At 38.9% G+C, this 16,138-nt stretch overlaps 1 protein-coding gene across 1 annotated transcript in view; it reads right to left on the reverse strand.

The window, feature by feature from the left end:
- LOC106523022 (membrane-associated guanylate kinase, WW and PDZ domain-containing protein 1) overlaps window positions 1-10,259 on the reverse strand; it is a gene marked incomplete at its 3' end in the record, with an annotated part of 74,865 nt that extends 64,606 nt beyond the window's left edge. The window contains 1 exon segment of the mRNA XM_014016308.1: window positions 9,186-10,259. Within this exon segment, the coding sequence (XP_013871762.1) occupies window positions 9,186-9,483 (298 nt within the window).
- Between the last annotated feature and the right edge of the window lie 5,879 nt (window positions 10,260-16,138).

The following is a 16,138-nucleotide window of genomic DNA, read 5'->3' on the forward strand; positions in this document are numbered from 1 at the left end:
TTATCTTATCTTATCTTATCTTATCTTATCTTATCTTATCTTATCTTTACACAGCTATCCAATTGGGGACATTCCATTGACTCCCATTACATTTCTACAGCCTAACCCTGACCACAAACCCTAACCCTAACCTCACAGGTACCTACCTGACCCTAAAACTAACCTAAACTCAGTTCACACCTTGGTCCTAAACCCAACCCCCAACCCAAAATCAGCCTCTGATGTTGTGGGGCCAGAGGAGCACCCAGTCCCCACGAGGCTGCATTTTCCTTAAAAACTGGGCCCCACAATGTAGGAAAAACAAGGCCACATACACACACACACATCCTTGTATTTGCATCAAACTGAGGACATTGTATTGACTTCCATTCATTTTGCAACTGTATTTATGCCTAACCCAGACATTTTCTCTAAAACTAACCATTACTGGTCTATAGCTAACCCTAACCTGAACCAAAATTTAATTCACGCCATAACTCTAAACCTAACTAGAGCTGCGAAGTGAGGACATTGTACAGGTCTTCACTTTACATCAAAGACCTCACTTTGAAAGTAACTATGGTGCAAATGGTCCTCACTCTGTAGTAAAGACAAGTACACACACAGACACAGAAACACACGTACTATGTCTCTCTATCCTTGTGGGGACTTTCTATTGATTTCCATTCTTTTTTTATTTTATTTTATTTTATATCCTAACCCTGACCATTTACTCAAAGCTAACCTCACAGGTACCTAAAACTAACCTAAACTCAATTCACACCTTGGTCCTAAACCTACCCCCCCACCCAAAATCAGCTCCCAAAGTTGCGGGGACCGAGCTTTGGTCCCCACAAGGAGCATCCGGTACCCACAAGGCTGCATTTTCCTGAAAAATCGTCCCCACCAAGTAGCAAGAACAAGGCCAGACATAAAGGCTAATAAAAATGTTTCCCCCTTTGTCTTAAGGGGCGGGCAATAAAACATCCATCACAGATTATATATTTTTTTTTGTTCCAGTTTGTGAGTTTGATGACAGAGGAGTGTTGGACCAAAATAAAATGTTTCATACACTACATGCACTTTACATCATAATGAAGATGCAATTAAATCACAGAGAACTAAAAATAGATGTGATTTGAAACAGGGCCTGTAATGATCCAAAACGCACCCAGATGTGCGACACGAGAAAGCTTGAACGTCTTTTTATAGAAAAGAGTTTTCTTGCGGTGAGCGTGCTTGTAGCTGATTAATACTGTGGGATCAACAAATGAGAAAGAAGCAAGTTTGTTGGACTGAACCAAAGTTCTTACCTAAAATTAAACTCCTTTACAAAACACTTCTCAACTAATCTTGTGCCGTTAAGATTGTGGTAAGTTGCATTTCTGTATGCAATGATGACACAGGGTCACTACTTACAACACCAAGCAGGAATCACAACACAGACATTTTGTTCACTATTCAGCATCTGATGTCACTTTTACTCATTTGTTTTTGAGTAAATCTGAAGAAAGATGATTGTCAAACACAATACAATGTTCCATGTAAAAATCATGGAGGATATAGTATTTTAATATAGTATTGTAGTTTTGAAAAACAGCATGTGCTTGCCAGTATTTGAATTTAACAGTACAGAGATATTTGGTTGTTTTTGTTAAATGTGCATGATACATCAACACAGATGTTCTTAATTTTGGGAGATTTGTGATCAGCCAATACTTAGAAAAGATCAGTGGAAAAAGATCACTTTCTCTTCTACCTTCACAAAGATCTGCTGTGAGCACTACCTAATGTCTAGTTAAAACAAATTTTTATTGTTTCAATGGTTCAATATTTTTCAATAAAACAAGATGGGAACATTGAAGGTGTATTGTGACCTTACAACACCCGACAGTGTCAGTTATTAAAAATATAATTGGCATAGGCCAAAATCAGAATCAGCAGATCAGACCTTTTAAAGACTGGTGATTGGCCAGAAAACTGCACCCCTAGATTTTGCTAATATTGATGCTGAGAACGGTGAAACTTTACGTCCTTCCATCCATTATCCTTTTACTCGCTTATTCCTTTCAGGGTCACAGGGTTCACTGGTGCCAGCAGTCACAGTGCGGGGGGCGGGGTACACCCTGGACAGGTCGCAAGTCCATCACAGGGACACATAGAGACAAATGAAACAAACAACCACTCTCCCACTCACCCCTATAGGGAATTTTAGAGTTATCAATTAGCCTAATAGTCATGTTTTTTGGTCTGTGGGAGGAAACCAGAGTACCTGGAGAAAACCCACACATGCAGGGTGAGAACACACAAACTCTAGCCAGAAAGGTCCCTGAGATTTGATCTGGGAACCTTCTTGCTGAGAGGTAACAGCTCTACCAACTGAACCACCGTTCCTCCCCTTTACTGTATGGAATATTTTGCAACATGTGTTTATGTTAGATTTTCATGGTCATATCAAGAGTTTGAACAGACTGAAAATGGATGTCCTGATTGTAATTAATTAGTATGCAAGCAGAAACAAAAGGAAAAAGTATTACAATCTTGATATGTTAATGACTTAAATAATGTGCTTTTCCTCTGCATATGATTACTTTAAAGGATGCACCAGTATTTAATATTGTGCATATCTGTAGTCATAAAAATGAACCATTTTATTTCCATTATTTTAATAGAAAATTATCCTGTAATTTTTGTTTCTACAAACTAGTTGTCACCCAGATTACTTATTTTAGTGTTATGTGATTCAACATCAAATCATAATTTACATAAAATATTTTTTCTAGGCTGTACTGATGTTTGTTATATGTGTTGTTAATTTTATTTTAGTTCCCATTCAGCACTTGAGCCTCTGTAAGCTGGGGCTCTCATCCCTCGGACAGTACTGCATGAACTGTGTCTACTTTGTGTGCCCAGGTAAATACCACTGACCACTCATAGTACCATGGGACACATGACAGAAACTTGCAGACTTGATCAGAAAATTTGAACAAAAACAGTAGAAGTCAAATTGTATAAGGATCTGCTTAGTGCTGAAGTGTAATATGATGTGAAAACAGAATGTCCACTGTGTCATTGTTTTACTGTGATTCATACTTTTATTGTTTTGTTTTGTTTTTTTCCTTTGTCCTCCATGTGAGGAATTTGGTTGCTGTCTGTCCCTCTCAGCTCATGCTAACTTTTAAATAGTCAGCACTGGAACAATGTGTAACTTCCTGTCTCCATTGTTAGCTTTTTGAAGAACTGCACCCAAGCCTGCCTGTGTTGGCTAAATCTCACAATCCCTTACTTTGCAGAAGGCTTCCTCTCCTTCCCGCTAACCTCTTAGCCCTACCTATAAATTCTGCTCTTATACCGGAGGTCAGGCTAGTTTTATGTGAAGTAGGCGGAGGATGGGGGATAGTGGGTCCCCTTCACATTAAAAATGGTCAGAGGCACACTTCAAATGAAGAGGTTATGACCTTGTACAAGATTTTCTCAGTTTAAAATATTTTATTGTTGCAACAACCATTTGGTTTATTCACATTTGCTAATATTTCAGTTTTTTTTTCAAGAGCAATAAAAATAACATCCTATGGTGAAGTTTGTGTCTAGATAGATAATTTTACAGCATATATGGGCACATTTTTGTCATACACTCACCGGCCACTTTATTAGGTACACCACGCTAGTAACGGGTTGGACCCCCTTTTGCCTTCAGAACTGCCTCAATTCTTCGTGGCATAGATTCAACAAGGTGCTGGAAGCATTCCTCAGAGATTTTGGTCCATATTGACATGATGGCATCACACAGTTGCCGCAGATTTGTCGGCTGCACATCCATGATGCGAATCTCCYGTTCCACCACATCCCAAAGATGCTCTATTGGACTGAGATCTGGTGACTGTGGAGGCCATATGAGTACAGTGAACTCATTGTCATGTTCAAGAAACCAGTCTGAGATGATTCCAGCTTTATGACATGGCGCATTATCCTGCTGAAAGTAGCCATCAGATGTTGGGTACATTGTGGTCATAAAGGGATGGACATGGTCAGCAACAATACTCAGGTAGGCTGTGGCGTTGCAACGATGCTCAATTGGTACCAAGGGGCCCAAAGAGTGCCAAGAAAAGATTCCCCACACCATGACTCCACCACCACCAGCCTGAACCGTTGATACAAGGCAGGATGGATCCATGCTTTCATGTTGTTGACGCCAAATTCTGACCCTACCATCCGAATGTCGCAGCAGAAATCGAGACTCATCAGACCAGGCAACGTTTTTCCAATCTTCTCTTGTCCAATTTCGATGAGCTTGTGCAAATTGTAGCCTCAGTTTCCTGTTCTTAGCTGAAAGGAGTGGCACCCGGTGTGGTCTTCTGCTGCTGAAGACCATCTGCCTCAATGTTTGACGTACTGTGCGTTCAGAGATGCTCTTCTGCCTACCTCGGTTGTAACGGGTGGTTATTTGAGTCACTGTTGCCTTTCTATCAGCTCGAACCAGTCTGCCCATTCTCCTCTGACCTCTGGCATCAACAAGGCATTTCCGCCCACAGGACTGCCGCTCACTGGATGTTTTTCCTTTTTCGGACCATTCTCTGTAAACCCTAGAGATGGTTGTGGGTGAAAATCCCAGTAGATAAGCAGTTTCTGAAATACTCAGACCAGCCCTTCTGGCACCAACAACCATGCCACGTTCAAAGGCACTCAAATCACCTTTCTTCCCCATACTGATGCTCGGTTTGAACTGCAGGAGATTGTCTTGACCATGTCTACATGTCTAAATGCACTGAGTTGCCGCCATGTGATTGGCTGATTAGAAATTAAGTGTTAACGAGCAGTTGGACAGGTGTACCTAATAAAGTGGCCGGTGAGTGTATATGATAATACATCAGCTGTTTAAATGGTTGACCCATTTCGTAGTGGAGTATTTTGTCTTCTGTGCCTTGTAACTTTGATTTCTTTCTTTTTTATTTTAAGATTTATTCATTTCATTAAAAACTAAATTAATTCTATAAAGAATAGAAGAAGAAAAAAACAATTTCAGAACCAACGTGTAGATTTAACTCTATAGTTGGTGCATATTTTGTGTTCGTCTCAGCAGGAAAGATTCTTACAGTCCTGCAATTGTACATGACTGAACAGATAGTGTCCCTAATCACTTTATGGTCAAATAACTGAAAAGAGAGCAAGATGAAGAGGGGAAAGTGCTGATAAAAAAGGGAGTAAGAGCAGAGATGCTTTATAAAAATCTTTGGTCAGAATTTAGTTTGTTCGTCAGGGTGGTCCAGTGAACACCCCAACTCTCTGGAATCCCTGGCATGCAGTAGGCTGGCCTGGTTTCCTCTATTTGAGATCAACTCAAGGCAGAACCTAAGAGATAAGAGTCGTTTGTCCCATAGATCAACCAGACACCTGGCTGAAATCCAACAGATCAACACACAGCTTGGCCCTTTAGGAACAGGTTTCCAGTACAAAATAAAACTGACAACTCAACTTTCAAGAACAGGTTTTATGTTTATATAAGTTTGTTTATTTATTTATTTATTTACTTACTTACTTACTTACTTACTTACTGACTTACTGACTTACTGACTTACTGACTTACTTACTTACTTACTTACTTACTTACTGACTTACTGACTTACTGACTTACTGACTTACTGACTTACTTACTTATGTTTTTGCTTCCCATGCTCATTTCTTTGTATATTTAGGTTGCAAAGACAGATACTGCTCATTTGTTCAGGTACAATCCTGAAATGTTACCCGATATACAGTATGACTTGCAAACCTTTTTATCATCAAGTAGATGATAAACATTTTACCTGTAAGCTGGAAAATATCAATGATCACAGAAAAGGACTACACACCGGTGGGTCAAAGTCGTAACATTGTGTACAAATACTCCCTCTTTGGACTTTAACCTGATAATGCAGTCGTATAATAAAACATAAGTTGTTCACTCGGGTTAGGTCAGAGCAACTAAAACCATGTCAACCAAAGTGACAACAGCTCACAGAACAGAAAGTTGTGTTTCATCAAAGGTTTATTTTAAAAGCTGAATTTTCTATTTTCAACTAGGAAGGTGTGACAAAAGGATTAAATTCCTGAGATAAAAAGAGAAGCCAAAACTAAAGGAAAGTTATACCTTCAAACATGTTGCACAGCATTTTAGATTTATCTCTATAAGAATGCTGTTTAAATAAATTTAAATGATAAAATCTGGGTTTACACCGAATTCCATTTTCTTTTTTGGTGCATTAAGTTAAGTTATTATGGGCTGGATATGGGCACCAGTGACCTTAACAAACAAGTTAAAAAATAGTCAAGCAAACATATGATCACATCAGTAACTACCTCTATATCATAATCATATTTCTTAGGATAACAATAATAATCCAGAGAATCTGGTACTAACTCACAAATTTATTGCTAACAGCGTGCTAAAGTGCACTTTGAAACAGAACTATCAAATCTATATCCAATTACTTTGCATCATTTTGATGATCTCGGTATATATGATTTCATGCTGTATTGCAAGTTTTCTCAAGATGTGGTATTGCTCGGCATATATATTCAAGATGACTCTCAGCTACCATAAAACTTTAGCTCCTGAGTCATATTTTGTGTTAAAGTTGGCCATCATGAATTAGATGCACAAAAAATAATTTCAAGCACAATGTGTAACTCTCGAAGTATGGAATGGTAATGATGCTCATCTACTACCACACCAAATTGTACCCCCATATCTGTAAAACTGTCCAAGTTGAAGACGTTTTTGTGTTTCTCCACTCTCAGTTGGCTGTGACAGCCATTTTGAAGTAGGCTGACTCTAAAAGATTATCAGTTGTAAATGTTTACTCAATGATTACTTTCTTAGAGTTTCATTAAAATCCACCCAGCAGTTCATAGATATTTTGCTAATGACAAACAAAAACAAACACACAGGCAACGACTTGGTGGCAGGCAATAAACAGATCTACAAACGAAAAAGGTACACTGATGTGGTGAAACTTTCTACGTATGAACCCAACAGTAGACATATTTTTTTCCTCTAAAAGATTATATTGTTTTCTCCAAAAACCAAGTTGAGGGGACAAGTAATAAATTATCTGACTTTGAAGAGGTCAGGGGCTTAACAAACATCAAAATCATGCAAGTTTATCTTCTCTATGAGAACACAAAACCTGAACTCAGGTGGATTCTGTTTCTTGAGTCCTTTGTGCAAGGAACACACCTGTAGGCCCCACAACACTGATAGTGTTTCCACACAGACTTCTGAGGTGACATGGCCTCGTGTAATATGACCCACAGCGGTTTGTGCAGAAAAGGACACAGATCTGATTAGTCTGGACAGCCTCTCATCTGGTCTGAGACGGCTTGGACCGGTTGTGCTAGGGGAGCCCCTCAGATTGCCTGGCACAAAGGAGGTCTTTGAGCCACTGAGATAATCGAAGAATACCCCCCCCCCCCTCCTCTAATTAGAGATGAAGAATCTGCTGACTCATGCAAGACGCTGATGACAGATGGGCCAGGATATCCTGTCTGTCAGTACTGAAAGCACCGCAGCTTTCTTTACAAGGACAAAGTGTTTCAGTAGAAGTTAGGAACATATAAAAAACTAAACTAAAATATTTTACAGGTAAAACTCAGTCAACATTTATTGAAATAACGCATCTTGCCAGCTACTGTACCTCTCATTTCAGACTTTTAAACATCATCTTAATAATGGAAATTTAGCCAACTTGGTCAAACCTTAGAAATCTTTCATTCCAACCAATTACAGCACTCAACAGCAGATGTTTTTCCAAACTCCAACAACGAAATGTGTAATATAGGTTACCTTTTTGTGTATTTAGGTATTAAGGTGTTTCAAAGGTTTATTAGAACTCAGATTATGTGTCAGGTATGCCTTTCAGCTCAGTATTTGTTAAATTGACTGAGCCAGTTTTGTGTTAATAAAGGTTGTTTAGTTGTGGTGGCCTTTTTCAAGTGACTTCACTTCAAAAGATTATGTGTAGATTTATCCAAAGATTACTTTCTGAGAGTTTCATAAAAATCTATTGAGTTGTTTATAATATATTTTTTACAAACACACCAGTCATACAGACAGTTTTACCCATTTTTTCAGTAGGTGATCACAAATACCCATTCTGCCCTCACACATAGGTGCTTATAGCTCTGATGCCAGGTGAGACATCAGTGTGCCGAGGTCAACGTTGACTTCTGGACATGCAGTCCAAAGGCAGAGGTGCTACATCGATGTTAACCAACAGTTATATAACAGTAGTTAATGATTTCCCCAAAGAGGAGGCACTGCCAGCTTTATCACATATAGAGCAGTGAGTGTACCTGTAAGCCAGAAACTGAGTTTGAGCTGTTTGTGTGGGAAGATACACCCGAAGTGCAACACCAAAAGGAGTCTGCTTTAAAAGAATTTCAACTTATTTCACCATTCACCCAGGCTGAAAATGACACATTCAGCCAGGACTGGGATGCACAATGCACTTGAAAAATAAAAAAAAGAAGAAGAAGGAAAGAAATGAAGCTTGAGTTTGAATGTGAGCCTATCCTCTCCCTCTGGCTGACTCGCAGACAGATGCAGATGCAGCAGGCTGGAAGCGATGGGTCAAGCTTGCCTAATACACGGGCGGCATTTGCACAAATAACAACTGCTGCCCATCAGGGGTGTCTGAACTCTCATGGGCAGCAGATGATTTCAGATTACATAAAGGCAACATGGAGAGAAAAGTGTGGCTGAAAAGACTCTATAAATGTTGATTATTCTCATCTTAAATCTAAGAAAAGTTTGTATGGGATGCATAAATTCACAAACAACAAAACAGATGCTTTTTTTTTTTTTTGTAGAATCAGAAACAAGCTGCACAAACACTACAGAAGGATTCATAATAATGTGACAGCAGAGCCATCAAAACAAAACAGAGTTCCAGAAATGCAGAGTTTAGTTTAACTCACATCACTGTGGTGCAGTCGCACTTAAGGATTGCTTTAATGCAAGTAGCCTAACCTGTGACCCTGCAACTGTTACAAAGAAGCTAAATAAGCAAAGTTGGCCTAATGAGGACAGGATGACTGCCAGAATCGCTTCATGTCAAAGTCTGTTGGTTCCAGGCTGCTGTGGAGGTAAGATGAGGATGGAGCAGTGCATCATCACTTTGATGATGAAAAAAAAAAAGACTTTTTCCTGTCTGAGAGGCTGAACTTACCTTGACGGACAGTTTTGAACCTGACGGGACCTGTGCTGCAGTTGATCACAGTGTAGATGTCATAAAGAGGTAATCCAGACACAGACACCCCCTCCACCTCCAGCACCAGCTCCCCCTCACATAGTTCCCCGTCCTGGTGGCGCACAGCATCCTCCCTGATGGCTCCGACGTAGGCGAACTCCCCGTCCTGCGCCCCGCCGCGCAGCTCCACGCTCAGCTCCCCGCTGGGGTCCCGAACCACGTTGCACTCCTTCACCTTAGTGATCCAGTGGTTCTTCTTCTGAAGGACTTTCGACATGGTGCTGGGTATGCTTTCGGTGCGAGACTGAGCCGCTTCATAGCACTGACCGGCTGACGGGACGCTCGGCTCCAACTTCTTGGAACATCTCCTCAGATGGCCAGGCGGCTCCTGCGCGCATCCCCGGTTTGGATCAGAGTCCAGACTTCTGGTTCTGCTCGTCTCCTTTTTGCTGTTGTTGTTTCCGCATCCTTAACAACAGCTCGCGCTCTGATTCCTCCTAATTGGATCTAATCCACTTCCCCGGAGACTCCCTTTCTGCATTAATCTGAAGAGTTCCGCCTCTGTTTTATTATTAGACCTGTTTATTTGTTTATTTATTTATTTTTTTTTTACTTTCCGTCAACTAAAAAAAGAAAGAAACTACAAACTACCTGGGAGCTTCGGCGCCTTTAAGCAGGTACAGTTTGCTCCTCCACTGAGGATGAAGAAAACAGGAGACACGGAAGCGCATGCGTCACGATGTGATCACTCCACGAGGGAAAAATCCAATCCCAACCCCAAACCTGCCGGCTCCACGAAGCTCCTCCCAGCGTCCGTCCGGCGCGCCTTTCAGGAGGGATTACAGCGATCTGGGTGTCTAATCCCCTCCGGGACCTCCGCCTGTCTTTCTTCCCAAAAAAAATATGGAAACACGCAGCAGGGACCACTTCTGTCTGTGCAAACTGAGCTGCGAGTTTACATGAAGGTTGAAGGTGCTAACTTCAAAACCAGTTACTTCAGTGGTGTCCAAATATTTTGTCACATGGGCCAAAATCATAAAGCCAGCAGAAGGATTTGAGGGCCAAAAATATTTTCCCTTTACCTGCTCAACAAATGAACACTTTACAAATGTTCATTGCTGGAAATGGATGCTTAAATTAATCTAGATCCAGAACTTTCAAAGTGTTTTGTAGGTTTCCCTTATTGAAAGAAATTTTTGCAATTTTCTAGGTTTCAAATGGGAAAAAATAAACCAGTTTAGTTAATTCTGATCAATAAAATCAGGATTTCATAAAATCAGGATTTAGGTCACTCTTTCGCTGAAAATGCTTGCTGTATTCAGACATGTTTAATAAATTAATTAAAAGCAGATTGGAGTACAGCAAAATCAGCTTTTGAGCAGAAGTCCCTAAATAGATGTGGAAAAAGCTAAGAGTCTGTTTATTTAAAGACAAATAATTGGTATTGTTGCCAATATTTTTTATTATAAGATTTTACTTTTATTTTTGCCCTAATAAATAGGAAGTCTCCATCTACATCAGACACCTGTGCCGAGGGGACAAATTTGTAAAAAAAAAAAAATTGTATAATTCTCGAACTGAAGTCAGGGGCCACACAAAATCAGTTCAGGGGCCACAAATGGCCCCAGGGTCACACTTTGGACATCCCTGAGTTACTTCATATAGTAGTAATTCTGTAAATTGAGGTTCAGATAAAAAAAAGTTACAGTTTGAAGTCAATGCAAAACATTTTGCTGTCAGACTTAAGAACAAGCTAAAATATTTTTTAAAAAGTTGTTTTATTTGCAGTTTAAATAAAGAAACATAAACCAGAAGGTTATATATTTCTGATATTTTTTCTATTGTTGAGAATAGTGTGTGTTGGAAGCAAGATTGTGTTTCCTAATTTAGGTGGGTGCACTTTCTATTTTAATGTTTGTTTTCCAATTTTATTGTACTTTTTAAAGTTTTATTGTTACCCTTTCCAGTGGTGGGCAGCACCAAATATTAGTTGCACTAGCCCTAAAGCACTAATTCAAATATTTAGGTCCCCTGATTCTAAAGCACTAACGCACTGAAAATTTTAGCAAAAGCTAATTCTAAAGCACTACAATAATCCAGTTGAGACATGGAATATTATTCAGAGTCAACATTAGACAATATTTACTGTGTGCAGAATGTTGTCACTTTGAAGGAAATTTTGTAACTGATTAACTGAATATTAGATGCAGTTTTGTATTTTATACTTTCTGATCATTTCAGTCTTTAAGTTATAGCAGACTATAGCAGACTGAGAGTTGTTGTGTCTTATCATGAATTCTTTCTTTTAGCCTAAACAAAAATGAGTTTCGTTCTGACAGCTGTCATAAAAGGTAACACCTCCAGGGGTGTAACCAGGAAGTGTAGCAATTTGAGTTTTTTCACCAGCAGTTTCCTGAGTGGCTGAGGCATTAATCAGCGCAGCTGCAGCTGATCTTCTGATGAGCACCTGAGGGCTTTATAAGACGACACTGGTGAACTGATCCTCGCCGGAGCAACACATGCCTTATGGTATTTGTCCTGGCTGCTCTACTTTAAAAACCTTCCTGTTGAAACTAACTGTTTTTTATGTCTAGTRCTCCTGCCCGTGATCCCACCGTGTCGTCCAAAGGAAATAACACCTCAGCTCTGATCACCTGCCTGTCTGCCTCCAACGCCTCAGGAACTCACCTATTCACCTTGGATCAACTCAACCTGGAAATAAAAAGAAAACAACTCACCTCCATGGATTCTCACCTTCTCCTCTGTGCCGCTCCTCCCTCATCGACCTGTAAGAAAATAGATCCTTATCATTATTGCAAGATCTCTTCTCCCATCAAACAAATACTCACCGGCTGTCCTTCCTTTGCAGCTTCTCCAGTTCACACCCCGACCCGCACTGTAAATAAAATCACTTACCTTTTGTATCTGGTCTCCCGAGTCTGTTTCGCTCCAAACCTGTTCACTTTTGACTTCTCGCAAACCTGACAGGAAGAGATGTACGTTATAAGGTCAATTCATTATTATAGTGAAAAGAAGTTGTTAGTGTGCTGCAGAGTCTCTGCTCAGAGCAGGGCTCCTGTGTTTTTTGTTTTGTTTTAGGCCTGCTGGGTGCTGTACTGTGAACCTGATTGGAGTCAGAAGATTGAGAATAAAGTTTTTTAAGAAGAAATTACGTTGGATTAATGTTTATTCAGAGATACCATTTTGAACAACGCACATTTTTCCTATAACTTAGTGCCCTTGGCGGGCCAAATGGGAGTCACCCACAGGCCACATTTGGCCCACAGGCCTTGAGTTTGACCTTGTAGATAATTGACACACATATGAGCAAAATGTATGACAGCTTTCACCCTCAGCTGTAAACAATAATGTTGATCAATAACATTAGACCTCAGTTAGTGCTTCTAAATTTAGCCCATAAATTTAGCAAGTGCTAATCCACTAATAAATTTAAAAAAAGCACTAAAACACTAATCAGGAAATTAGTTCCCCTATTAGTGCTTTAGGGAAACTGTGCCCACCACTGCCTATTTCTTTGGCTGTATAATGGTCCAGAAAGGTGCTTTTTCATCCATCCATCCCTTAGCCTTACCCTCTTCTTCCTTTCAGGGTCACTGATGCCAATATTCAGCAGTCACTATGGGAGAGGCGGACAGGTCAGAAGTCCATCACAGGGAGACAAACAAAGCAAACATTAACTCTCTCACTCGCACCTAGATACAATTAACGCAACTTTCATATTTTGGGAGGGGACCAAAGGGCCCAGAGAAAACCCATGCATGGAGAGTGCATGATCAGTTTCTCAGTGAGCTGTGACTGTTGGCCACTCGGTAGTGATGCAAAAATGTGAGAAAAAAGTCCTAATTTCATGCATTAAATTCTGAGTACTGGCACCCGGGGGGAAAAAGCTCTTGAGACTAATTTGAGGCAAACAAAACGACCCAGTGAATATTTTTGAGAGAACGTTTGTCACACAAATATTTAGAAATTTCAGCCATTTAGAAAAATTCAAGAGACACTTCAAGTCACTTTGGAGACCAGTTGCAGGTCCATGAGAGACTATCTTCACTGAGAAAAACAGTCACTAGCTGATTGAAGCTCAAGTAACCCTTTTGATAAGCAGTTTAGGTAAAATAAATAAAAAATCATTCGTCATAAATAATAACATCTGGTTTGTGAGATTTTATAAAGGAAAAAACAGATTTACATCTGAGGAAATAGTTTTTGATTCCTTTATCATAAAAAAAAATCTAAATCTTGAATTTAACAGCAAGAAGGCTGCCAAACAGCTGCACCTTTCTGGGTAGAGTTTCCATGCTCACTCCGTGCATGTATGGGTTTTCTCTGAGCACTCTCCTCCCACAGACTAAAAACATGAATGTTAGGTTTAATGGTTACCCTAAATTGTCCTTAGGCGACCTCCATGACCCTGAAATGAAGAAGCGGGTAAAGATAATGGATGGATTTAAATCTTGAATTTGACTAAAAGTCAGTGTGCAACTTCACGAATATCTGTTAAACAGATTCACATGTTTTGTGCCATCTTCGCAGAAACTTCAAAAGCCAGGCAGGATCGATCAAACAGATCAAAGATGCATGTTGTTCCTTCACACAAAGTCAAACTCACACACATAAGGACAATCACAAGCTTATTGTCTCATCATCACAAGTTTTGCACAAAAACTCCATCTTTGAAATGGTTTATTAATTTAAAAAGATGTCTTTAATTTACAATGTACCATTAAAATTTGCGAATTTCTGACATTTTTTAGAAGTTTACATATCCAAAGCCTGTTTTTTTTTTTTTTTTTTTTTTTTTTTTTTTTTTTGTAAAGCAATATGCACAAACTAAATCATGTCCAACAACTGGGGCTCTTGTATTTTTGCAAGGATCAGGTGAGAAACAGATGCCACTGCAAATAAAAACAGACTCTTTGTGTTTCCTGCCTGTCCACATAAAGCACAGTAACTGGCACTCTTTCACTGTGAGGGCAGTGGCCCGGATAGCAGCGCATAAAATAAAGCTTTTCCATCTGATTTCATCTCAGTGTTCAGAGCAGAAAGCTTTCACTTTGTCTCCTGCTTGTCTTGTGGAAAGTATTTCTCTAAAACCAATATGAGCAGTGTTTTATTTTTCTGGTTTTTCATTAGGTAAATGTGTATTTTGTTTTTGTCTTTTTGTCAGCATAATGTCCCCTCATATTGTCTGCTTTGTGAAGTGGGCTCTGTTCTCCTGTCACTTGACATTTTCAGAGGAATTAAAGAGATGTCTGCAGGCCAGTGAACGACACATAAATATATGACACTGATGTGCTCTGACCGAAAGGATGCAGACTGTTTCTAAGATGTCCACTCGTAAACAAACCTAAAAAACCTGTTCATACATTATGGTTTTATTTATATAGGTGCAATGTACAGTATATTGCTGGGTAAATTCAGGGGTTTTCTGCCGCTCAGAGATTTTTATTTAATTAATTTAAACTTTTAATCAAATGTTAACATTTGTATACTATTTCAAAAAGAGATAAATTATTTTGTTTCACTGGTTATTGTCTTTATGAATAATCCATTTGTCATTATTGTTAGTTTACAGCATCACAAGGACTTGATTGCAGTTGGAGTTTTTGCATTTGTCAACAATGACTGTAATTTATATAAGTTACATTTAAACCGTAATGATTTATTGTAATGATTTATTGCTTTTATGATTTATAATGTAGAGTTTTCTCTTATATCTTATATCTCTTAAATCTCTTATAGCTAATAAAGCATCTGTTTATTCATCCATCCATGGACAACAGGTGTTTTTGGACAGTATGCATAAGGAAAACATGCAAAAACTCCATCAGTTTTAAATCTGCAACTCTTGCTACAAGACAAGTGCCACCATGAAATGAACAGAAAACTAAAAATGCTAAAGTAAATACTTCAGATATTTACCGATTACACTTTCTTTGATTGGAAGAAAATAAATGTTACATTTAAGTATAAATAAATTATGTTTTCTAACTATTCAAACTACAGTTTCATTGCTCTGTAGCATTAATTACACTAATTAGACTCCTGTTCAGGACAGCTGAGCTGATTGTCAATTTGAATTAAAAAAAGTTAAATAAGTTCTAAATCATTCCTCTCTAGTTGTTTAAGAGACCACTACCAGTATCCTAAAGTGGGAAAAACACAACAATTAAAAGAACAATGATGATTTTGAGACCTTTTAAACCAGAGTTCTGAGTGAAAACATGTGGAGAATATGCAAACCCCACAGCCAGGCTAACCTGTCATGAGACAACCGCTGTGCCGCCCCAAAAACACAATCAGATACCAGTGATTTGAACAAACTGCTTATTTTGTACATCAAAAACAAACTGTAATGCATTGTTTAATGAGCTTGTTTGCTAAAATAAATGAGAATAACTCTCCACTGAGTGGTGCTTGAAGGCAACCCTGCAGCAACAATATTACAAAGCATTCAGTATTCTGTGACTGAGAGTGGGTTCAGTGTAATGAGTTACAGCCATTGAGCAGCTAAACCTCAAGAATGCCTTCAGACCACAAAACAAAAAAGCAGGTAAACATCGAACCACAAATCAAACACCGGATGGATCTTTAGGTGTCAGAGAAAAAAACATTCTTCATTAAAGTTTTCATTGGTGACGGCAACAAACCCTAGGCTGATAAAAAGCTGTTTATTTAAACCCATTTATTCTCTTCATGATGTATTGTACTTCTTATCCTTTTGAATCAATGTTTTGCATTATGTATTGTAGCACAAAGCGATACTGTTAGTATTGTGCATGGTGTGCATGGTGTGCATGATTGAACAAATTTCTTGTCAAGTGCTTCAGTTGTTTACCCATTTTAAAATGGTCAAATAAAATATATATTTATACAGGATGAAACAACTAATATAATATAATATAATATAATAT

The sequence above is a fragment of the Austrofundulus limnaeus genome, unplaced genomic scaffold (assembly GCF_001266775.1).
Source record: "Austrofundulus limnaeus strain Quisiro unplaced genomic scaffold, Austrofundulus_limnaeus-1.0 Scaffold3, whole genome shotgun sequence".
Classification (NCBI taxonomy): domain Eukaryota; kingdom Metazoa; phylum Chordata; class Actinopteri; order Cyprinodontiformes; family Rivulidae; genus Austrofundulus; species Austrofundulus limnaeus.